At 37.7% G+C, this 23,639-nt stretch overlaps 1 protein-coding gene across 1 annotated transcript in view; it reads left to right on the top strand.

The window, feature by feature from the left end:
* The window catches only part of LOC117997126 (homeobox protein B-H1-like), a 47,748-nt gene extending 36,975 nt beyond the window's left edge, over positions 1 to 10,773 (top strand). The window contains exons 3-4 of the mRNA XM_034985300.2: positions 8,097 to 8,318; positions 9,472 to 10,773. Coding sequence (XP_034841191.1) covers positions 8,097 to 8,318; positions 9,472 to 9,718 — 469 coding nt within the window. The 3' untranslated portion in view covers positions 9,719 to 10,773. The remainder of the gene's footprint in view (positions 1 to 8,096; positions 8,319 to 9,471) is intronic.
* Positions 10,774 to 23,639: the final 12,866 nt, after the last annotated feature.

The raw sequence follows: 23,639 nt of genomic DNA on the forward strand, positions 1-23,639 counted from the left end.
TAGTGTAGTATAAGATTGGAGCCTTATTCAAGCCTTCCTACTTATCTATTATTATAAGTAAATAAATAAAATCTATTATTATAAGTAATTTCAATCCAGAATAGGAATAAATACCTACAGTAGATAGGGTAGGTAATAAAAGAAGATCGACGTATTTTAAACAATAGGATTACAAAATGCTTTATGACATAGGTAGGTAATAAGTAAAAAATAGAGAAAATGTAGCATGTATAGTGATGATAAAGCTCGGTTTTGTGTGACGAAGTAAAGAAAATGTTCTTTATCAAGCTTGCATTTTTCGGGGCTTACGACGATTACCCACTATGCTTTCGTCATCCGAGTTCTATCCGTCATCCGTGAGAATACCAGCGATTATCTACGACATAGGTACGTCATAAGCTCCCATACAAAACAAAGAAGAACGTATTTTCACGGACTCGGATCGGATGCAGTGCGTAGGTAACCGCTCTTACCCTGTAGGGCGATTGTCTAAAACCTGCATCAATCATTATTACAATCTCAATTGTTCTGATTGGCTGAATTTGAGCGATTCTTGTGGCAACAATGCATTGTAGCCAATATTGAGCGAGCGTTAACCAATAAGAGATTATTGCGATCGTGACATTGTAGCTGTCATTCTCTCGTAGGACGATTGTCTAAAACCTGCATCAATCATTATTACAATCTCAATTGTTCTGATTGGCTGAATTTGTGCGATTCTTGTTGCAACAATGCATTGTGGCCAATAGTGAGCGAGCATTAACCAATCAGAGATGATTGCGATCGTGACATTGTAGCTGTCAAACAACCGCGGTAGGGCCACCACTATCGCGCAGCTGAAGTAACATCCAAAACGCCAGGCAAAATTTACACGTTTAATTTTTTTTTAAAATTAGATTAAACATTTTTCGTTTCGAACAACAATAGTTTTTCGAGCGAAAATGCCATACGTGTGACTGCGCGTCCCTAATGACATAATGCCAGGGTTCCGCGAGAGCTACCAAGAAGGCTAATCGCTTATAGCGAACCACGAACCACCAAATTACACGTCCAGAGACACGGGAATCCTACCAAGGACGCGCAGGTCGCCTGCTTTATCATTTACAAACTAATCACTATGCTGCAGATGCCATTTCAACTTCGGTTTTTAATAGAGGATTTTGCGTCCTCTTAATTCGCTGTATGTAATTTGTAGTTCCAATTTTGGTATGAGGCCAAAACTTTAATTTAGTATTAGACATTTGTGACCGAATGCGGTTTGTCTGTCTATGAAAAAACCGGTCCAGTGCGAGTCGGACTCGCACACGAAGGGTTCCGTACATAACATCATTCTGTACAACACTGCAAGTCAATGACGAACAGCGGCGTTAGCATTAGTTAGTCGTTCACACAATTTTTTTTGTGATGTATCCACAAATTCATGGTTTCCAGTTTTTCCCTTTAGTCCCATTATAATAATTATATCACGCGTAAGTACGTACCTATTCAATTTCTAATTGGGTATTTGACTAAGTACATCAAAAATAAATTATTTTTCAGTGGTTATTAAATAAAGGGGTTTCCAAAATACGTAAAATCCACGCCCTTTGTTAGTTTGAAGTGTAATAATTATTTTAAGTTATCGATTAAATTAAAAATCTACGTCATTTTGCGTCGTCTTAATTTCGCAGTAGATAAGTATGTGGGTAATTCCGTTGTACACAATCTCTAAACTCCTTTTGACGACCTCCCTGGCGCAGTGGTGAGCGCTGTGGTCTTAATAGTGGGAGGTCCCGGGTTCGATTCCTGGCAGGGGTTTGGAATTTTATAATTTCTAAATTTCTGGTCTGGTCTGGTGGGAGGCTTCGGCCGTGGCTAGTTACCATCCTACCGGCAAAGCCGTGCCGCCAAGCGATTTAGCGTTCCGGTACGATGCCGTGTAGAAACCAAAGGGGTATGGGTTTAATAAAAACTGCCATACCCCTTTCAGGTTAGCCCGCTATCATCTTAGACTGCATCATCACTTACCACCAGGTGAGATTGCAGTCAAGGGCTAACTTGTATCTGAAAAAAAAAAAAAACTAAACTAAAATGACACGTCTAAATCTATATCCCTTTCATAATGTTGCTTGCGGAAAAGGATAGCACTAGATTTAGACCTGTTAAGTAATTTAGTTTAGAGATTGTGTAGGTACAAGAGAGTCGGCCCGGTTATGTAGGTAATCCTAATTTATAGTTCCAATTTTGGTATGGGGCCAAAACGTTAATTTAGTATTAAACATTTGTGACCGCATACGGTCTGTCTGTCTGTGAAGCCATGAATTAGCAGTAATTTGTGTGTTTATTTGAATCATCTATGCCGTCGGATTTAAAGGTATTTATTATTTAAATATACGGTCAAAATGTTATTTTTTGCGAACTCTAACAAAGGAGCTAAAGTCGTCTCTCATCTCTGACCTAGCGTTTTTCTGGCTAGTTTTTAGCCACTACCGAGTTATCTACCTACATCTTATTTTCACAGTCAGCTTGAATTTCATTGTGTGTTCAGGTTTGGTATCAACCTTAGTAGGTTAAACTTAACCAGCTGATTCTCTGCTCGTTGCATCAACTAGGTAACCAATTTATTCTTCTATAGGTAAGTACTTTGAGTAAAATCTTATCCAATACTAGCTTATGCTCGCGACTTCGTCCGCGTGCACCACAAAAATTTCAATGCCCTATTTTACCCCCTTAGGTGTTGAATTTTCAAAAACCCTTTCGTAGCGGATGCCTACGTCATAATCGCTATCTGCATGCCAAATTTCAGCCCGATGCGTCCAGTAGTTTGACCTATGCCGTGTGCGTTGATAGATCATAGATCTGTCAGTCAGTCACCTTTTCCTTTAATATGTAGATTTATGATACCTAATTAGTAATAAGGTACCCAGATTTTGTGTTCTGAAGGCACACAAAGTACCTTAATATCATCTCCCTAAAGATATCTAGGGTAACTTTTTTTCTATAATTTGTACTTCCGGTCATTACAAGTGGGTATCAATTTTTGCTTTCAGAACTTCACCATTCTCTGCGTAATTAAAAGCCAGGAGTCTCACTGTATCTTATGGTCTATACCTACCTACTATACCTATCTATAGTTTAGTTTTGTTTGGGCCATTTTCGTCAATTACTAAGTACCTACTTGTCACGTAGGTATCACCGTAGGTACCAAGCTACTTATGTATAAACTAAGCTTCATTGTTTGAATCGAACTTCCTATTAGATCCACCCTTCATCTCGACAAAGTCGCTCAAATTCCCATAAGAATACACTTCAAACGTTTCAAAGTTTCTAAACAGCGTAGGTAGTAGGTACCCTACATATAGGGAAGTAGTAACGTACGAACAACACTTGAATTGAGCCCAACGCTCCATATCCTAAGAAGCTTAAGCACCAAGCGTAAACGCAAACATTTCAGATCGATGAATGTATTCCTTGTTTGTCGACTATACAAGCGGAATTCGCATCACGTCTTCCAAAAACTTAAATCGAGATAAACATAGTCCTCCGCGGAGAGGTCGTAAGCGGCACCGTTTTACCGGACGATTTTCGTCTTTAACCGAAACATTTAGAGACCATTTCGGAACGAACGTTCACGGACAACAATTGAATCAGTTCACGCAGCATCAAATCACTAAACCACTGGGCGGAGCGTAGTCAGACTCCGCCGGAGGATGCGGGGAACAGAGATAAAGATAACTCGTTCTTACGACGCCTCGTAGATGTGGGAAAGAGAAAAAGTATAGTCTGTTGTGAGGTCTTGAGATGGCGGGCCGAATTTAAGTGCGCTCTGGGAGCTTTTTGTTCGTCGCCCGCGGCAATAATAAAAAGAATAGTGTCACTACTCACTGGGCAGATTGCCTCATTCAGCACTTGACAATTAAATAAGTGCTCTCGAATGTTCACTCCTGAGAACAACCCGTCATAAATGATTAATGTGTAATGAGACGTTTTCCATCGATCAAGTGTCGGCTACTGATAATTACGGAGTGGTATTTAAAACAAAACAACGCTTATACTTACCTCAGCTTGTATTAGGTACCTGCAGCGCCAATTAGTTGGTATTTTGTAGAGGTGATTTATATTTTTTATTTATATGATACCTAGGTAGTTCATGTAATGGGTATCAACAGATAGGTCGCTTTAGCGATAAGGCCGCCTTTGCATGCTACAGCTATTAGATTAAGATCCTGTATTGTGTTTTTTCAATGTTTACTTTGTGTTGTGTGCAATAAAGTGTAAATAAATAAATAAATAAATAAAATAGGTACCCTACCATATTATTTATGTTTATAAGAACTATACTTATGGTCGTTATTAAGGCATCAATGATTTTTTTCTGTAGGTAAGTACCTACTATTAATTAGTGTTTATTAAATTAAATCAAAATAGGTAGGTAATATATATAAAAGGAAAAGCGTACTGACTGACTGATCTATGATCTATCTGACTGACTTACAGCTCAAGCCACTGGACGGATCGAGCTGAAATTTGGCATGCAGATAGCTATTATGATGTAAGCATCCGCTAAGAAAAGATTTTTAAAAATTCATCCCCTTAGGGGTTAAAATAGGCTTTTGAAATTAGTGCTGTCCACACGGACGAAGTCGCGAGCATAAGCTAGTTAGAAACTTTATAAAAAGAAACCGTATTCAAATCGGTCAAATCATAAGTGAGATAATCGCGGTTTAGAATTTTTGAAATCGTTTAAAAATATTGACTTTTCTGCTCAATCAGAGCTAAGAGATATATATATATATATATATATATATATCTATGTCAGATACTGAATTTTTAAATAAACCTAGACCTAGGTATAAGTCAAATGGTCAAATGTCAATTATATATACAATTGTAAAGATATTTAAAAATGAATGTATCTACTCTACCTAGCTACAAAATCTACGAATTTAAACTTGAATTCACATTAAATTCTCAAACAACTGTACCTACCGCCCAAGAGTATTTTTTATAACATAATTAATGGCATATCATAAATAATTTGGAAGACGAGCAACAAAACATCACGAACTCCCCCTCATTTACATTTAATAAAATTAAATGATCCATTTAGAGAAATTAATTAACAAGCTACCCAGTGAAGCGGTATCTAACAACCACGGCCCGACCGCACACAATGGCGTCTTCCCCACGAAAATAAACTGAATTAATAATAACAATGATAATGCATTGCAATAGCTCCCTTCGAATTAATAAAAACCTCACTCAATGACAATAACCGCTCTTGAACTAATCGAGAACGAGCGAAATTAAATTTCGATATCGGGGGAATTTATATTCGGTTTATTTGGATATTCTTTCGCTCGAAATTTAGCATATTTTATTTGCAATATGCATTTTATTTTGAGGGGTTTTTTGTAGTTTTACTATTTGTCTTATTTTCCCATTAATAGCATGTGAAAAATTACTTGAAACGCTTTTTCATTTTATGTAATACCTACTTGCTACCTTACATAAAGTAGGTACCTAAGCCTACCATGTGAAAAATCACGAGGCAAAATCTCATGAAGTTTGAAAATTATTACATTTGTATTTTTAATCCCATTTAATTCCTATTTCTTTTTAAATTGCGCGCGCGTTGAAGATTGTGCGAACGAGAACATTCGCATTGTTGCGTGTTGGAAACATGAGAAAAACATCTAATTAATTAAATTACTAGGATAAAGTTGTTAGTGCAAAAATTTAAAAACCACTTTCTGTGAAAAATCACCTGTGAAATCACTGTGAAGAAAAAAATTATGCAACAAATGAAGATGATTTAAAAATAGCAGTAATGTTCATCTCTAGTACCTACCCCCTTTATGAACTAATTTCTAATTTGTAGTGTGTTTTTTCTCTAAGTTAGTAACTTAAAAGTTATAACTAAACAAGGTATAATCATTTTTTTTAAAAATAATGATGTAAAAGTTCGAAATTATACCTAATATGCTTACCGACTTACAATTTTAAAAACTTTTGATATTATTTTAAGTAATATCAAATTTATTAGTAACTAGCTGCCCCGGCGAACTTCGTACCGCCTAACAGTCGATTCTTTTTCAGGATTTTTTTTTAAGTTTTTTCTCCGTAAGAACCATCCTCGTACTTCGAGGGATATTATAAAAAAATAATTAGCGAAGTCGGTTCAGCTGTTCTCGAGATTTGCAATGAGCAACACATTTGGTGATTCATTTTTATATTATAGAAGATATCTTTGAAATAACCGCATCATTGGTTTACCAATTCAGACATAAATAAAAAACCCATAAACTCGATTATGAATCGTTATTACAATTTGTCAACTTATCTCTTAACTCTTCCTAAGTCGTTACTGGGAAATACGAAATAGAGCGATTTAAAAGTCTGTCAGAATTTAGATCCCCATCGCAATATCATGTAATTTATACCAGCTCACCCTTTACGAGAGAATCAAATAAATCAAATTAAAGCATTGGATCACGCTCTGCTGAACATACGAGTGCCCAAGACGTTTTGTCAAATTTATTATTTTATTTATATTTTTTTATTACTTACTCTATTATGGTATCCTCTTTGTACTTTCGAGTGGTCTGTGACAAATTTGATGACGATTGGGGTCACAATGCGTATTAGGATTTAGGGTTAGTGATCTATGGCTTTGGGGTCCATAAACGACAGTTTCCAATATTTTAGACTCGATTTAAGTTTTTTAGTACAACATAAATGGTTCTGGTACAGATGGTTTAATGTGGTATTCGCATGATTGCAAGCCATCTATTAGACGATTCAATGATCCATTAACAGTTGAAGAAATCTTTGAAATGCTCCGCAATTATGAGTCTTTGTAAACGTCAAAATTAAAAAAAATGTGTTATGTTGGTAATAGAGAAAGAGCCAGCGCGTGCCAGACCTTCGTTATTTTATAAAAGGTGAAAGTTTCGAATGACGCATTGCCAGACACTTAAAATCGTGGCAACCCCCTGCCAGACACCCTTTAAACTTATAAACTTTAAGAGAGTCTGGCTGGGAGATGCCACGACACTAAGAATCTGGCAATGCATGACGAGATTTCTAATACTATTTCGAAGCGTATATACAAAAATTAGAGTATATACTTTGACATAAGATTTTTACACCTTTATCCTGTTATCTGCCACCATGATCCAAACTTCATAGTCGCTGATCGTTCCTCCCTGTGTTGTGGACAATACGCAGATAGACTTTCAGCTTTTATAAAATAACGAAGCTCTGACACGCGCTCGCTCTTAGTCCATAACGCAGAATTTCTTGGTATGAAACTAGTAGGTATAATAATTTTCTGCTTGATTGAAGTAATAAGGGATAATAGTCCGCGATAAGAGTTATTATGGGTTAGAGCACGTGAATTATGAATTCTGCTTCCACTAGCTAGTTACGCATTAACATACCGTTCAAGCATTAATTTGTAATACAAATTGTAATTGATATCAATATGCGCTCTAATAAAATAACTAACTATAAAATAAAATTACTCATAGAAAAGTTAACCTGGCCTCTTTCAAGTTTCTTTCATGGGCTCTACAATTTTTAAGATTGCCTTATCCCAACAGCAGCAACGGGTCTGGTGGTGCAGGTTTTCTCACGATGTTTTCCTTCACCGTTGGTTAATTGCGAGGATTTCCCTTGATGTTCAAGGTTTTCCACGCTGCCAGTTATTGCCTATCGGGTTTTCGTATCATGTGCCCTGCCCATTGCCATTTCAGCTTCGCAACCCGTTGAGCTATGTCGGTTATTCTGGTATACGGATATCCACATTTCTGATTTGATCACCTATATCTCTCTCTCTCCGTCGCTTGCTGTGACTGAGTTTTCTTATGAGGCCCATAGCGACCATGACCTATGTCATTGGTAACATAGAACCTCAATAGCTCAACGGGTAAAGGAGTGGACTGAAAACCGAAAGGTCGATGGTTCGAACCCCGCCCGTTGCACTATTGTCGTATACTCCTAGCACAAGCTTGACGCTTAGTTGGAGAGGGGAATATTAGTCATTTAACATGGCTAATATTCTTTAAAAAAAACATGCACTGTTCGAAGTCTTCAGGACTATTTTATTGATTCAGGACGAAATGGAAACGTCAGACAGCGGTGGGCCTGGAGCTGCTAGCGGAGGCGGGCAACTACGCAGCATTGCAGCGGCTGTACGGCGGGTACTGGGCGGGAGTGCCCGCGTACCCCGCCCAGCCTGCGCCCACAGCTGACCTGTACTACAGGCAGGCTGCCGCTAGCGCTGCCGCTGCAGCCTCCGCCTCTGCTAATACCTTGCAGAAACCTTTGCCATATCGGTGAGTTCAGTTATCATATCATCTGTACCCGTAGTACAAGATTTTACGTCTCACCAAACCAAACCAAATTCGAGAGTCGAAATACTTCCGCGTTACAGTAAACTGGATCTTAAGTGCCTTGTTTTAAAGCTCAAGTTTGTCTACACTTCTACAGCCAGCGCTCCAAGCGGAAACATTGCGAAATTAAAATCAGTGGCATTGAATATTTGACTTAAATTCAAGGCTGTTTAGGTCCATTTTACTGTAACGCGAAAATATTTCGACTCTCGAATTTGGTTTCGTTTGGTGAGACGTAAAATCTTGAACTACGGGTACAGTACGCTTAGTATAAGGTTTTACTTCTCACCAACGTTGATAGTAGGTATTTGAGAATCGATACACATGGCCTTTAACTGCCTTGTTTTAATGTTCAAGTTTGTACATAATATATTTACAGCCAGCGCTTCAATAGGTTTAAGTTTCGTGTTATTAGGTACTAACACCAATATGAACCTTTTGTTTGTCGAAGTAAAAACATTTTATTTATTTTTATTTCATGCAGAAACGTTGCGAAATCAAAGTCAATGTTACCGAATTTTTGACTTTAAATCAAGAAACTTCAGGTCCATTTTACTTTGACGTTATTTTGTTTCGACTCTCGAATACTATCAAAATTGGTGAAAAGTAAAATCTCATGCGTAGGGCACTGATCTAAGTAGATAGTAGATACCTTACTTATCAACAACCAACTGATGTTCAGGAATTCGTGGTGTTAAGGTTTTAAAAGTCCCGTGGGGTTTTTTATTTTTTGAAATAAAACGTCCTACGTGTCCGTCTCCAGAAAGCTTTATCTCTGTGCAATATTATATATTCGTCTAGACTGGTTCAACGGTTGGGCCGTGAGCAAAAAGGTAGCAGAGACGGACACTTTCGCATTTAAAATCTTAGTAAGTATGGATCTACGTAGTGTACTTGCCTTGCCTAACTTTTAAACTGAAAGTAAATTGGTATTCCCCCCATATGCCTCTTTTTGACCGTCACTTTCACTACCACTGTCTCTATATCCTGAAGATTTCCGATCTCTCTTTCTACATTATAATTGACTCATTCTACGTTTCGATAGCGATTTAGTTAAGCCTTCATTTTTCGGTCTTCAAATTGTAAATATTTTCAGGTTATATCCAGGCGCCCCTCTAGCGGGCGTTCCACCTTTAGGCCTGGGGCTGCCCGGGCCTTCAGCGCACCTCGGTTCCCTTGGGGCCCCAGCTTTAGGGGCCCTAGGATACTATGCACAGGCGAGACGTACGCCTTCACCAGACCTAGATCCAGGTAGCCCCGCGCCGCCCCATCGATCTCCTAGAGAACCCTCCATGGAACGACGCAGCGATGACGAAGACGACGATGAACCCATACACGTGTAGGGCTGTAGGGCCAGTGATTTGTAATTTAAAAAAAGACTAAAAAATTTGGCACGTTTGGACCAAAAAACCTCTGTGGTTAAAAGACTTACAAGTGAATCACGTAGGTACGCGAAGACGTAGAAGTGCGTAACTAAAAGTTATACTTTACTGTGAAGTGAAAAACAGTACCCGTAGTACAAGATTCTACGTCTCACCAAACGAAACCAAATTCGAGAGTCGAAATACTTCCGCGTTACAGTAAAATGGACCTAAACAGCCTTGAATTGAAGTCAAATATTCAATGCCACTGATTTTAATTTCGCAATGTTTCCGCTTGGAGCGCTGGGTGTAGAAGTGTAGACAAACTTGAGCTTTAAAACAAGGCATTTAAGATCCAGTTTACTGTAACGCGGAAGTATTTCGACTCTCGAATTTGGTTTGGTTTGGTGAGACGTAAAATCTTGTACTACGGGTACAGGTATGAGGTTGGATTCGATCACCTTTCGTTGGTTCTAAAGACATTATTTATTTTCTTGCATAACACATTTGTAAAGAACTTTGCGCAAAGGTTAGCTAGGTACCCACGTGCTGTTAGGACTTAGGAGAATCGTTTCTATGAATGGACAACGCTTAAGTCCGTAATGATTATGTGATATTATAAGTTCGGATTAAATTATAGAAGTAGCAACTATGTATAATAATATAAATGAATTTGATGTCGTTCAACTAATAAACTATAATAATTAGAAAACGTAACGCTTGAAGACTCAAACATAACAGCAAGCTGGTCTTGATTATTACAGTGTCTATCTATTATCTATTATTTCTAGATTTCTTTTTGAACTTTCAACCTTTTTAATGTATTTTTCTAAACTGAATGAAAATAATCTTGAATTTCATAAAGGTCAATGCACACCAGCCGCAGGTTATGTATTATTTTCCGACTACCTATTTTTTTTTAAATTCAGATACAAGTTAGCCCTTGACTGCAATCTCACCTGGGTAAGTGATGATGCATTCTAAGATGGAAGTGGGCTAACTTGGAAGGGGTATGGCAGTTTTTATTAAACCCGTACCCCTTTTGGTTTCTACACGGCATCGTACCGGAACGCTAAATCGCATGGCGGCATGGCTTTGCTGGCGGTGGTAACTAGCCACGGCCGAAGCTTCCCACCATACAGAATTTTCATGCCACATAAAATGACCAATAGATAAATAAAAACTATTAAAATATAAAAAAGTTGTCCTAACTTGATAATTTTTGATATTTAGTTAATATTTAATAAAGAAAACTATAGTACCGATTAATCCCACTGTTACACCAATGCTTACCGGTGATAAAGTAAAAATGATTACGATATGCTGTAAAGTTTTTTGTTAAAACTTTCATTGTAAAATTTTACTTTGTAAATTCAATAAAATGAATGGTACCAAAATCTGTTTGGTTATTAGGTATACTGATCAATATACCCAATTGTTAATTTTTTGTGTTAAAGTGATTAATTTAGTTAATTGCTAGCAACTAATTAACTTTATGTTTCCCTATACGAACATTTTAATAATTACTTGATAATGGCCAAGAAAGTTTTTCAGTGTAGTTCCTTCCCATTTATTTCAATCCCTCAAGAAGTAAAACCGGATGGTGTGTGGAAACCTTTATGAAATCTTTTTTTTTATTACACTTTTTCATACTCATACAATCATAGTATAAAAGATATTGTAAATAGCATAGGAGAACAGTATTAACTTGAAACCTGTTGAAAAAAATAATATTTCTTAATAATATTATTTCAACCAATTGATACAACGTGCAAAAGATTGTGTATAATAAAAATGTATAATTATTTTATTATATGTATTGTTAGTATAAAATACACAAGTAAATAAACCTAGGACTAGGTATGTAACGTACCTAAAGCTATAATATAGTTATATGGCAATGTACTTAAGCAATCTGAAAATGTGGCATTTTATGTCCAATAGATTTGTGGTGTTTTGTAATTAAAATGTTGTCAATTAAGTTGGCTTGTTTTCTTTTAAAATGAAAATATTACAATAAGACTTAAGGCGAGTCACCGAGGCTAAGCGGAAATAAGTGGTTTGCTAGATCAAATGTTTTAGGTATTTACTATTAAATAATGGCCTTGCTAAAAATATACAAAATACCTAAAGATGTTGTCTAAAGAATGTGCTACTTTGATACACAATAGGAAATACTTCACTCGATCAAATAAAATCTTGAAATAAGCCGAAATAAAAGTCTAAAACGAATTATTTAATACTAAAATTTCTGACTTGGCAAATAATTTTTATATGGAAATATTTGTCTTTAAGTACTACAGAGAACCTGCTAAATTTTGGTTTTCAACAGGACTTCAATAATTTATTAAATTCAAATTTAACGTTTGAAACACAGAATTTGAACGTTGCCAAGCGGTTTACTTCAAAGCCGCGCTGCCCGCCTCGGTGACTCGCCTTAAAGCTAGTCTTACTAACGCAACTTATTAACCACATTATTTGTACTTACTTACATTATATTCTTTTTTAAACTGTCCGTTACTTTTGGCTCCACGGAAGACCAGCGCTGTGCCAGTGTTCCCGCCACAGGCGCAGCAAATGCTGAGTGGAGCATTTGGTGAGCCTTTGCTGAGTAGATTAATTTGAAAATCCATAAAAACACTGTTATTTCATAGTAAGTACTTACTTATTAAGTTTTTACTTTTGTTGGCAGTCTCTACCTACTTACTGTCAGCCAATTTTGTCTTACATCAACAAAATTACTAAACGAAAATAAGCAAATGAAATAAATAGTAGTTTATTCAGCTCACGAGACAGTACACGAGTAAAAAAATATAACCAAAGGTTAAAAATTACAAAATTAAAACTAGGTAAAGTTAAAACTACGAGCTTTGTTGGGTTGACTATAGGCTGGAGGAAACCGAAGAATTATTTAAAAACCTTACACCAATTTGGCAGTTAACATTCGAAACAAAACCCTAGTGTAGTTAGTAAGTAGGCATAACTAACACAGGTCACGCCATCGAATGAATAGGCTAGTGATTTTAAACAGTTCTATTTAGCTTTACTTTAGTAAAGATTCAAATCTTTACGACGTGACGGATTGCTTCTGAGGAATTTTGTTTTCTACCCCCCAAATTCCTTAGTGTTTGAAGACCTATTCTTTGAACAGTGCATGTTGCCAGTGATGACATATTACAATACCCGGCAGAAAGTAATGTACATCGACATTTTAGAAGGAGATCACGGAGAGTATAGCACCAATTTCAACCGAGAAAAAAAAAGAAAAAAAAATCGAATTTTTCATTATGACCAAGAAGTTTGTGTTTTACGTGGTAGCGATAGAAATCAATATGCTTTGTTAAATTTTAGTTATTCGCTTCGATTTGCTGCTAGTATGAATCGATCCTAAGTCAGATGGTTTTCCAACAAAACCAAATATTATTGTTGTAATTGGGTATTTTCCTACTCTTGAATTTGATAAATATTATTACTTTATTATAAACTAGCTTATGCTCGCGACTTCGTCCGCGTGGACTACACAAATTTCAAGCCCCTATTTCACCTCCATAGGATTTGAATTTTCAAAAATCCTTTCTTAGTGGATGCCTACGTCATAATAGCTATCTGCATGCCAAATTTCAGCCCGATCCGTCCAGTAGTTTGAGCTGTGCGTTGATAGATCAGTCAGCCAGTCAGTCAGTATCCTTTTCCTTTTATATATTTAGACTAGCTTATGCTCGCGACTTCGTCCGCGTGGACTACAAAATTTCAAAACCCTATTTCACCCCCTTAGAAGTTGAATTTTCAAAAATCCTTTCTTAGCGGATGCCTACGTCATAATAGCTATCTGCACGCCAAATTTCAGCCCGATCCGTCCAGTAGTTTGAGCTGTGCGTTGATAGATCAGTCAGTCAGTCAGTCAGTCATTCAGTCAGTCAGTCAGTCAGTCAGTCACCTTTTCCTTTTATATATATAGAAGAAGAAGACTAGGATAAAAATAATGACGTACGCTGAAAAATTTTTTAAAATCCAACAAATATTAAACTTATAAAGTTACATGCATTTTAATTTTGGAGTGGGAGGGTCTTCTATCCCTTTCTCGCAAAACGAAAATTTGTATGAAGCCGCACTAAGCTACTTTGGCATTAGTAAGGTGTGACGTCAAAAGTCGGGTTCTGTCTAATCAGAAATATTTAAATGCTTATAACTTTTTTGTTATTTGATCGATTTAATTAGTTTTTTCAGTTTACGTAATTATTTTTATCCTAGTTTATAATAAAGTAATAAAAAGAGTCAAATACCCAATTTTACTAGTTGGAACGTGTCAGCAACAGATTTACCAGTCTGTAGATAGCTGTAGTCGGTTCTCCATTTGCCGCCATGGAAGCCGTTGGCGACTGGGAACCAATCAAGCATGTAATCAACTTAGTTGCAACTTGCAACAAAAATGTCCGTAATTATTGTTTATATTAGCCTCGAGTCCTTTCACTGTTTTTGTGCGTTTATTAATGCAAATTAAAATTAAAATAGATACCTACCTATCATATAAGTACCTACCGACTACCGAGTGGAGTAAGTATAGTAGGTAAAGTCCTTTTCATGAAAGAAGTCCCGCGGTGATTTTTGGAACTATGATGTCGGCGGACAATGTTGGCGGTGATTGTAGGCCATGTTGTCGTTCGTCGATGTTATCAAGTTCGTTTGTTGTGGTAGATTTTAGTGAGTTTTTAACTAGCTTAGTGCATTTTAAAGATTGTTTACAATGCCATTATGTCACGCGATTACAGCGCTGCGTCTGGGGGGCTTCTTTCATGAAAAGGACTTAAGTAGCAAATAGTAGTAAGTAAATAGCAATAAGATGTCATTTCTCGATCTGCATAGTAATATGGGCCTTTGAAAGTAGTTTCAACAACTGCAAAGTATCGCTACTAGATGACATTAACAGTCGCTTCAGTACTGAGTCAACATACATATCACGAATTTCGTCACTGGCAGCAAGCGAACCGTGGCTAGCGGTCAGAGCATCGCGCGTCGCGTCGGGCGCGATCCCAGGAGACGCAGGTTCGAATCCTGCCGGTTCCGCAATTTTTGATATGTATTTAAAAAATATTTAGAAATTTCCTTGAAGTGTAGGTAGTAGTTTATAATTATTATTTTTCATGATAGTGTTTTTAACACTATCATAAAAAATAAAATAAACCGGCCAAGTGCGAGTCAGGCTCGCGCAATGAGGGTTCCGTACAACAGTCGTATTTTTTCGACATTTTGCACGATAATTCAAAAACTATGATGCATAAAAATAAATAAAAATCTGTTTTAGAATGCACAGGTGAAGACCTTTCATATCACACCCCACTTGATATAGTCACTCACTTCGAAAGTTGAAAATACTAATTATTAGTTCATGACCACAATTTAATTTTTTTTGTGTGATCTAAGCCTAAATTCACGGTTTTTAGATTTTTCCCCAAATGTCAGCTATAAGATCTACCTTCCTGCCAAATTTCATGATTCTAGGTCAACGGGAAGTACCCTGTAGGTTTTTTGACAGACAGACGGACAGACAGACAGGCAACAAAGTGATCCTATAAGGGTTCCGTTTTTCCTTTTGAGGCACGGAACCCTAAAAATATTTAGAAATTTCCTTGAAGTGTAGGTAGTAGTTAATTATTATTATTTTTCATGATAGTGTTTTTAACACTATCATAAAAAAAAAAATTATAAATACAGTGGTCATATATCTACTTACAGACCAAATTGGTACCTACCTTGTAACAAACTTAATTTAGTGTTTAATTTTAATTAGTGTAAACCCGTTGAATATATGTATGTATGTATATACTTTATTGCACCACAGAAACACAAATGACAGGTTACAAAAAGAAATCTTAATAAGTAGGTAAAAAAGGCGGTCTTAACTCTTATCGCTAAATAGTGATCTCTTCCAGACAACCTTAACGCTAGGGAAAACATATATCTATGGATAAAATAGTTACTATCGCTCTACTACCTATAGATAATGTCTTTCTTACGCCACATAAAATAATAATAGGCGGCCGTTTTAGTAATCATGTTATTACATTCAAACGATTGCATGGTTTTAATTGTTGAAAAGTAAACGGGAACGAGTGAATAATTATGAGGAGCATTAGCAAACGAGGTTGCCAACACCGCCACGACGAACGATACTACAGCAGCACAGATTTATACAAATATGCAACTAGCTAGCGTGGCCCCCTCAGTCCCTCTCGCTCAAGCAGAGGTACTTACTTGTGAATCTATTTTACGTTCGCTTCGGCTATTGTAGCCTAGTATACTGCAACCCACCATTGCAGTTTGCACAATGACTTCAAAAACACAAAACAACAAAACAAATCAATTATTTCTTTAAAACACTTGAGTCAACATAACCTCACTTCACGTTGTTTGTCAAGATCTTTTGTACAAATACATTTTGACAAACAAACAAAATAGTGGCCACGGTGATAAGGACAAAAACAATCATTTTGTCACGTTTTAATAAGAGCTTAAATGCATTAAGCTATCTCGTTTTAACAGTGAGAGTCACATTAGGGCTACTTCTAAAGGTATTTGTTGTATCGACCTTTAGCAAGAGATATCGATAGAGATAGCTCACTCTCATAGCCCAATGAACGTGCAGGACCGACTGCTTTACGTAATATCCGAGGCCAACTTCCTAATCCGCCTGAATCCAGCGCGCGAGCGGCTCCCTGGGATGCTGAAGTGGCAATGAGCAGGCATATACCTAGTTCGAAATACTGATAGACTTTGGAGTCCCAAGGTGCTGGAATGGCTACCTCGCACCGGAAAGCGCAGCGTTGGAAGACCCCATTTTGGTGGACGGACGACATCAGGCGAGTACCTTGCTTACTGTTTTTAATTTCTAAGACCGACTATTCATAATATAGAATTTACGTATAGTACGCGACAGGTCGAGATGGCAATGGGGATATGAGGCGGGGGACGCAGCAAATTAGCGCGGGAGCTGTGCGGGTGTGCGGGGTGTTCCCACCCGAATTGCCATCTCGACCTGCCGCGTGCTTTAGGTACGTCAACTTTTACTCATTTGATTTCATGAGCACCCATTTCCAAATAATATGCCACGGTCGTCAACATTCATGAAATGTGTTTTGCCGAGTGCCACTTATCGCACGACCCTGTGTTAGAGCTTTTCTTTGGTTTCACTGTAGGCTTAGTGCGAGATTTTATGTCTCCCTGTCTCGAATACTATCAACCAACGTTGATAGTATTCGAGTTTCGAATACCTTCCGCATTATAGTAAACTGGATCTTATATGCCATGTTTTAAAGCTCAAGTTTGTCTACACATCTATAACCAGCGCTCCAAGCGGAAACGTTGCGCAATTAATATCAGTGGCATTGAATTTTTGATTTCAGTTCAAGGCTGTTTAGGTCCATTTTACTTTGACGGTATTGTGTTTCGAATCTCGAATTCTAGCAACGCTTGGTGAGACGTAAAATCTTATACTAAGCGTACTGGTAACATTTTTAGTGGGCATAAAACCTATTTAAAAAGCAATCAGTCAGTGGTCGCTGATTACCCGCGTGGCACGCCACTGGCCGTGTTCACAAAACGGAGCAATTAACAACCCCTTGCCGGACCCCCTCTGCCGTGCTGATCTAATCATAAAACGGCCGTTTTCTGGAATCGCCTCTACAAACTATTGCGTGTTTGAACTTTTATAGCGGGGGCGGCGTGGTCAAGCTTTGCCGACAAGAAGGAATAATGTTTGGACTACTGAAGGCTCTTTTTACGGTTCCGTAGCCGAATGGCAAAAAACCCTTATAGATTCGTCATGTCTGTCTGTCTGTCCGTCCGTATGTCACAACCACTTTTTTCCGAAACTATAAGAGCTATACTGTTGAAACTTGGCAAGCAAATGTATTCTGTGAACCGCATTAAGATTTTCACACAAAAATAGAAAAAACAATGAATTTTGGGGTTCCCCAAAAGTTTTTTCATCAAACCCATACGTGTGGGGTATTTATGGATGGATAGGTCTTCAAAAATGATATTGAGGTTTCTAATATAATTTTTTTCTAAAGTGAATAGTTTGCGCGAGAGACACTTCCAAAGTTGTAAAATGTCCCCCCCCCCCCCTGTAACTTCTAAATAATGCAAACTTCCACCAAAAATTGGTTTGAACGAGATCTAGTAAGTAGTTTTTGATTTATCGTTGCAAAATGTCGATAAAATGCGATTGTACTACGGAACCCTCAGTGCGCGCTGATTCGCACTTGGCCGGTTGTTTTTCAACGATATTTATTCGAGAATTCCGTGTTTACTTACACCTTAAGCTATGTATAGTGCGTAAGTACAGACAAAGCAACTGACAAACACATTGTACGTAGGTATCTTACTATTGGAGTTCCGTTGAACTTGTTGACCTTGTAGCCCGAAATTGGCAGGTATATTATGACACCTGACTTTTAGTCCGAATTGAATTTCAACCATCGGTTCATCATCATGATGATAGAAATAATTTTGCACGCCATGCTTGGCAGGATTACCTAACTTTTAAGACCCTATGTAAATAATATACATGTACCTACCATATCTGAGCAAAATAAATAAATGATTATGATTATGATCATCCTATCGCAGGCTCATTAGTCATTACTAAGCACAGGTGTCTGAAAGAACTTCAGAAAGACGGGTTTGGCTGGACTATAGCCACGCTGGCCAATTGGTAGACTTCACACACCTTTGGGAAGATTATGGAGCACTCTCAGGCATGCTGGTTTCCTCACGATGTTTTCCTCCACCCTAAAGGCAAGTAAAAAAGTAGGTAAGGAAAGTAAAGAGGCTGGCGGGAAGTGGCTGGATGAGGAAGGCTGAGGACCGGTTGTGGTGGCGCTCTTTATGGAAGGCCTATGTCCAACAGTGGACGTCCACAGGCTGATGATGATGATGATGAAAGGCAAGTAAAGGGAAGTGCAATTGCTTAAAACGCACATAAATTTGAAAGTTAGAGGTGCGTGCCCGGGATCGATCCTCCGACATTCCGAATAGGATTCGAATAGGTATCACCCCTATTTGCCGTTGGTAACAGTAACAAAAATACTTAGTGCCTTTAAAAATCGACGGCCAACCAAAAATGAAAAACAGGTACCTACTTCTGCACATTGCATAGTTCTTTAAGAAGCTAATAGCTCAATTGGGTGAGGTAGAGCACAAAAAAAACAGCTGTCTGTCCAAAACTGTGAAACCAACTCCTATCGGCGGTGTTCCCACTAGATTAGAACATGGGGTTATTCAAGGGGCGGACCACCGACCAACAAATTCCTAAAAGGCCGGCAACGCGATTTCGGCGATTCCTCTGGTGCTGCAAATGTTCATGGGCGGCGGTAATCACTTAACATCAGGTGACCCGCTTGCACGTTTGGTCGCTATCTCTATTTAAAAAAAACCGGCCAAGTGCAAGTCAGGCTCGCGCAATGAGGGTTCCGTACTACAGTCGTATTTTTTCGACATTTTGCACGATAATTCAAAAACCATGATGCATAAAAATAAATAAAAATCTGTTTTAGAATGCACAGATGAAGACCTTTCATATGATACCCCACTTGATATAGTCACTCACTTCGAAAGTTGAAAATACTAATTATTAGTTCATGACCGCAATTAAATTTTTTTTGTGTGATCTAACCCTAAATTCACGGTTTTCAGATTTTTCCCCAAATGTCAGCTATAAGATCAGCTATCTGCCAAATTTGCTGATTCTAGGTCAACGGGAAGTACCCTGTAGATTTCTTGACAGACAGACAGACAACAAAGTGATCCTATAAGGGTTCCGTTTTTCCTTTTGAGGTACGGAACCCTAAAAAACTGCTAAAATAAATTTGGTAGATTAGAAAATGGTTTTATTGACTTACTATTAGATTATTATTATTGTTTTAGACTAGCTAATCAACCCCGGCTTCGTTAAGGTGTAGACCTACCTATTTCTGAAAATCCTTTTTAACCGACTTCAAAAAAAGGAGGAGGTTCTCAATTCGTCGGAATCTTTTTTTTTTTTTTTTTTTATTTTTTTTTTTTATGTATGTTCCCCGATTACTCAAAGACGCCTGGACCGATTTTGAAAATTCTTTTTTTGTTTGAAAGGGTATAGTTCAAAGTTGGTCCCATTTAAATTTGGTGAAGATCTGATGAACATCTTCGAAGATAGATACTGGAACTCCTCAACGGATAAGAGTAAATTGGTCGCGATCAGTGTAATAGCTTAGTAAACAGTAGATTTTTAACCAGTCATAGCATAATTCCATGGGGCCACTAAAAATTGTGAAATAAATTTTTTTTACAAAAAAAATAAAAACCGACTTCGATACACAAACACTAAAAATTGAAAAATAATTTAATTTATTACCGAATATATTATGTATACAAGAGTTAATATAGTTCCATAATAATATTTTTGGGGTCGGTGCCAATGAGGTGCCATTGTGGAGTCTCATAAAAATATGAAGTCTAGACGATTCGCGCAGCTAAAGCTAATTGGCACCGGCACTAAAAATATTATTATTAACTCTTGTATACATAATATATTCGGTAATAAATTAAATTATTTTTCAATTTTTAGTGTTTGTGTATCGAAGTCGGTTTTTATTTTTTTTGTAAAAATTTTTTTTAGTGGGAGTATATGTTATAGATTCATGCAAATTCTTGTTCATAATGTTATATATCAGTCAGTATCATCAGTTTATTCTATTATACAGGGTGTAACCAGAACACTAGCTATATAATATGTAGATGTTATATTCTACTTTGATAAATCCTTTAGAAAAAGTTAATACACTTACTTCCGTTTAAAAAAAACTGCAAAGTTATACTCGTCTTTATATTCTTTCTAGTGTAAGATATGGCAAAAAAAGTTGAACAAGGAGTAAACACGCTAGATACTCGCGTCGCATTAATATTTATACGGTTTAAACGTTCCTTAATCACGAGCATCACTGCCTTTATTAGCGAAGAATTCGTGTTTGTAAGCAATAGCCGTTTAATATATCCGTTATTCTTTAATTAAAATCTTCTAGGTTGTTTTTTTGCAGTTTGAATGTAACATGTTTCATGTGAGCTATTTTGAAACACTAACAACCTGGGTTTCTGGTGTATTTCGACCACCCGTTGTGAAAGATCCTTTTTTCCACGCACATGCAAACTATGGAATCAACTCCCTTCGGCGGTGTTCCCTTTAGAATACAACATGGGGTTATTCAAGATGCGGACCAACAAATTCCTAAAAGGCCGGCAACGCATCGGCGGGTCCTCTGGTGCTGCAAACTGGTGATGAAAAGTAGCCTATGTCCTTCCCCGGGATATAAGCTAACTCTGTACCAAATTTCATCAAAATCGGTTGAACGGTTGGGCCGTGAAAAGCTAGCAGACAGACAGACAGACAGACAGACACACTTTCGCATTTATAATATTAGTATCGATTATTGAAAATACACACAAAAAATAGTAAAGTGTCTAAATAATAATAAAAACCGGCCAAGTGCGAGTTAGGCTCGCGCAATGAGGGTTCCGTACTACAGTCGTATTTTTTCGACATTTTGCAGGATGATTCAAAAACTATGATAGATACAAATAAATAAAAATCTGTTTTAGAATGCACAGGTGAAGACCTTTTATATAATACCTCACTTGATATAGTTATCTTACTTAGAAAATTGAAAATACTAATTAATAGATCATGACCACAATTTAATTGTTTTTGTGTGATTTAACCACAAATTCACGGTTTTCAGATTTTCCCCCAAATGTTAGCTATAAAGATCTACCTACCTGCCACATTTCATGATTCTAGGTCAACGGGAAGTATCCTGTAGGTTTCTTGACAGACAGACAGACGGACAGCAAAGTGATTCTATAAGGGTTCCGTTTTTCCTTTTGAGGTACGGAACCCTAAAAACAGGCCGAATTGAGAACCACCTCCTTTTTGGAAGTCGGTTAAAAATGGAGCCGATTCTCTTGTACACAATCCCTAAATTAAACTAAATTAACAGGTCTAAATCTAGTGCTATCATTTTCCGCAAGCAACATTATGAAAGGGTCAATAGTAGATTTAGACATGCCATTTCAGTTTAGTTTAGAGATTGTGTACAACGGAATTAGCCACTACATTGTGGTGGTTAAAATATCGTAAAACTTATTGAAGAAGAAGAAGAAGAATTGCTTTTAAATATATCCTGAAATTCGGCAATTGTACTACAAAATATTACACTACAATATAATTGCAGTTTGTGGTAATAATATTATATATTGAACAGATAACTGCAGTTTTTGGGGTTCGGTATCTGCAGAGAAAAAAATAATTCTTTAGGTTCACTTCTTTATCTGTCAAAACCCGTCAAGAGAATTAAAACCTACTTATAGGGTTCCTCCCCGTTGACCTCAAATCATGAAAGGCTGATAGCAATATCTTAAAGCACAAGTAAAGGAAAAAAATCCGAAAACCATGAATTTGTGGTTACACCACAAAAAAAAATTAAGTGTTAATTCTTGTACGTCAGTTCGGAACCCTTCGTAAGCGAATCGGGCTCGTACTTGGCCAGTTTTTTCAATAGAGTTATTGGTATTGTTTTCAGTTTCGTAATCAATAGTACCTACTGCATGCGTTAAGTGCAGCTTCCGCCATTTTATGTAAGTAGACTTTATCGAAACAATTATTGCCGCTCAAGCACATTCATGACTATTATGAGCCGTTTATAACAACTGGTTTCCTTAATTAACACGTTTTCTATACATTTTATAAAAGGCTTCCCTGACTTATCTATCAATACAAAATATCAAATGGCTTTACGACAGTACGCGACAGGTCGAGATGGCAATGGGGGTGGGAACGCCGCGCACACCCGCGTGCGGGCGAGCGCGGGTGACATCCGGGTGTGCGGGGCGTCCCGCCGCCTCAAACGATACGTTTGACGACCTCCCTGGCGCAGTTATAACAACTGTGGTCTTATTAGTGGGAGGTCCCGGGTTCGATTCCTGGCAGGTGTTTGGAATTTTATAATTTCTAAATTTCTGGTCTGGTCTGGTGGGAGGCTTTTGCCGTGGCTAGTTACCACCCTACTGGCAAAGCCGTGCCGCCAAGCGATTTAGCGTTCCGGTACGATGCCGTGTAGAAACCAAAGGGGCATGGGTTTAATAAAAACTGCCATACCCCTTCCAGGTTAGCCCGCTACCATCTTAGATCGCTTACCACCAGGTGAGATTGCAGTCAAGGGCTAGCTTGTATCTGAACAAACCCCCCCCCCCCCCCCTCCCCCGATTGCAATCTCGAACTGTCGCAAATATAGGTTTGTAGTATGTAGGTACCTATTGATTAAGACAAAATTTGTAGGTAACCGTTGATTAGTGGAAATCTCTTCAAGCGCTCCAAGATAATGTAGGTAGATACAGCAGTCCCTTTTTTCAGCGAAAGAGTTTAAATCAGATTTCTATCTCGATTCATAATAAAAACCTCTATTTCACCCCCTAAGAGGTTGAATTTTCAGAAATCCTTTCTTAGCGGATGCCTACGTCATAATAGCTATCTGCATGCTAAACAGCCCGATCCGTCCAGTACTTTGAGCTGTGCGTTGATAGATCAGTCAGTCAGTCAGTCAGTTAGTTTTTCCTTTTATTTATTTAGATGGTACGGAACGCTTCGAACGCGAGTCCGACTCGCACTTGGCTGGTTTTTAGGGTTCCGTAGGATCACTATGTTGTCTGTCTGTCTGTCGGTCTGTCAAGAAACCTACAGTGTACTTCCCGTTGACCTAAGGTACTTGATACAAATAAGGCCTATGCTCAAAAAAGGCCTACTCTCCCGAAAACCCGGTTAAATAAATGTAACATAAAAGATTCTTCACGCACATACATACTACGGCCCTATGAT

This window comes from Maniola hyperantus, chromosome 4, assembly GCF_902806685.2.
Source record: "Maniola hyperantus chromosome 4, iAphHyp1.2, whole genome shotgun sequence".
NCBI lineage: Eukaryota > Metazoa > Arthropoda > Insecta > Lepidoptera > Nymphalidae > Maniola > Maniola hyperantus.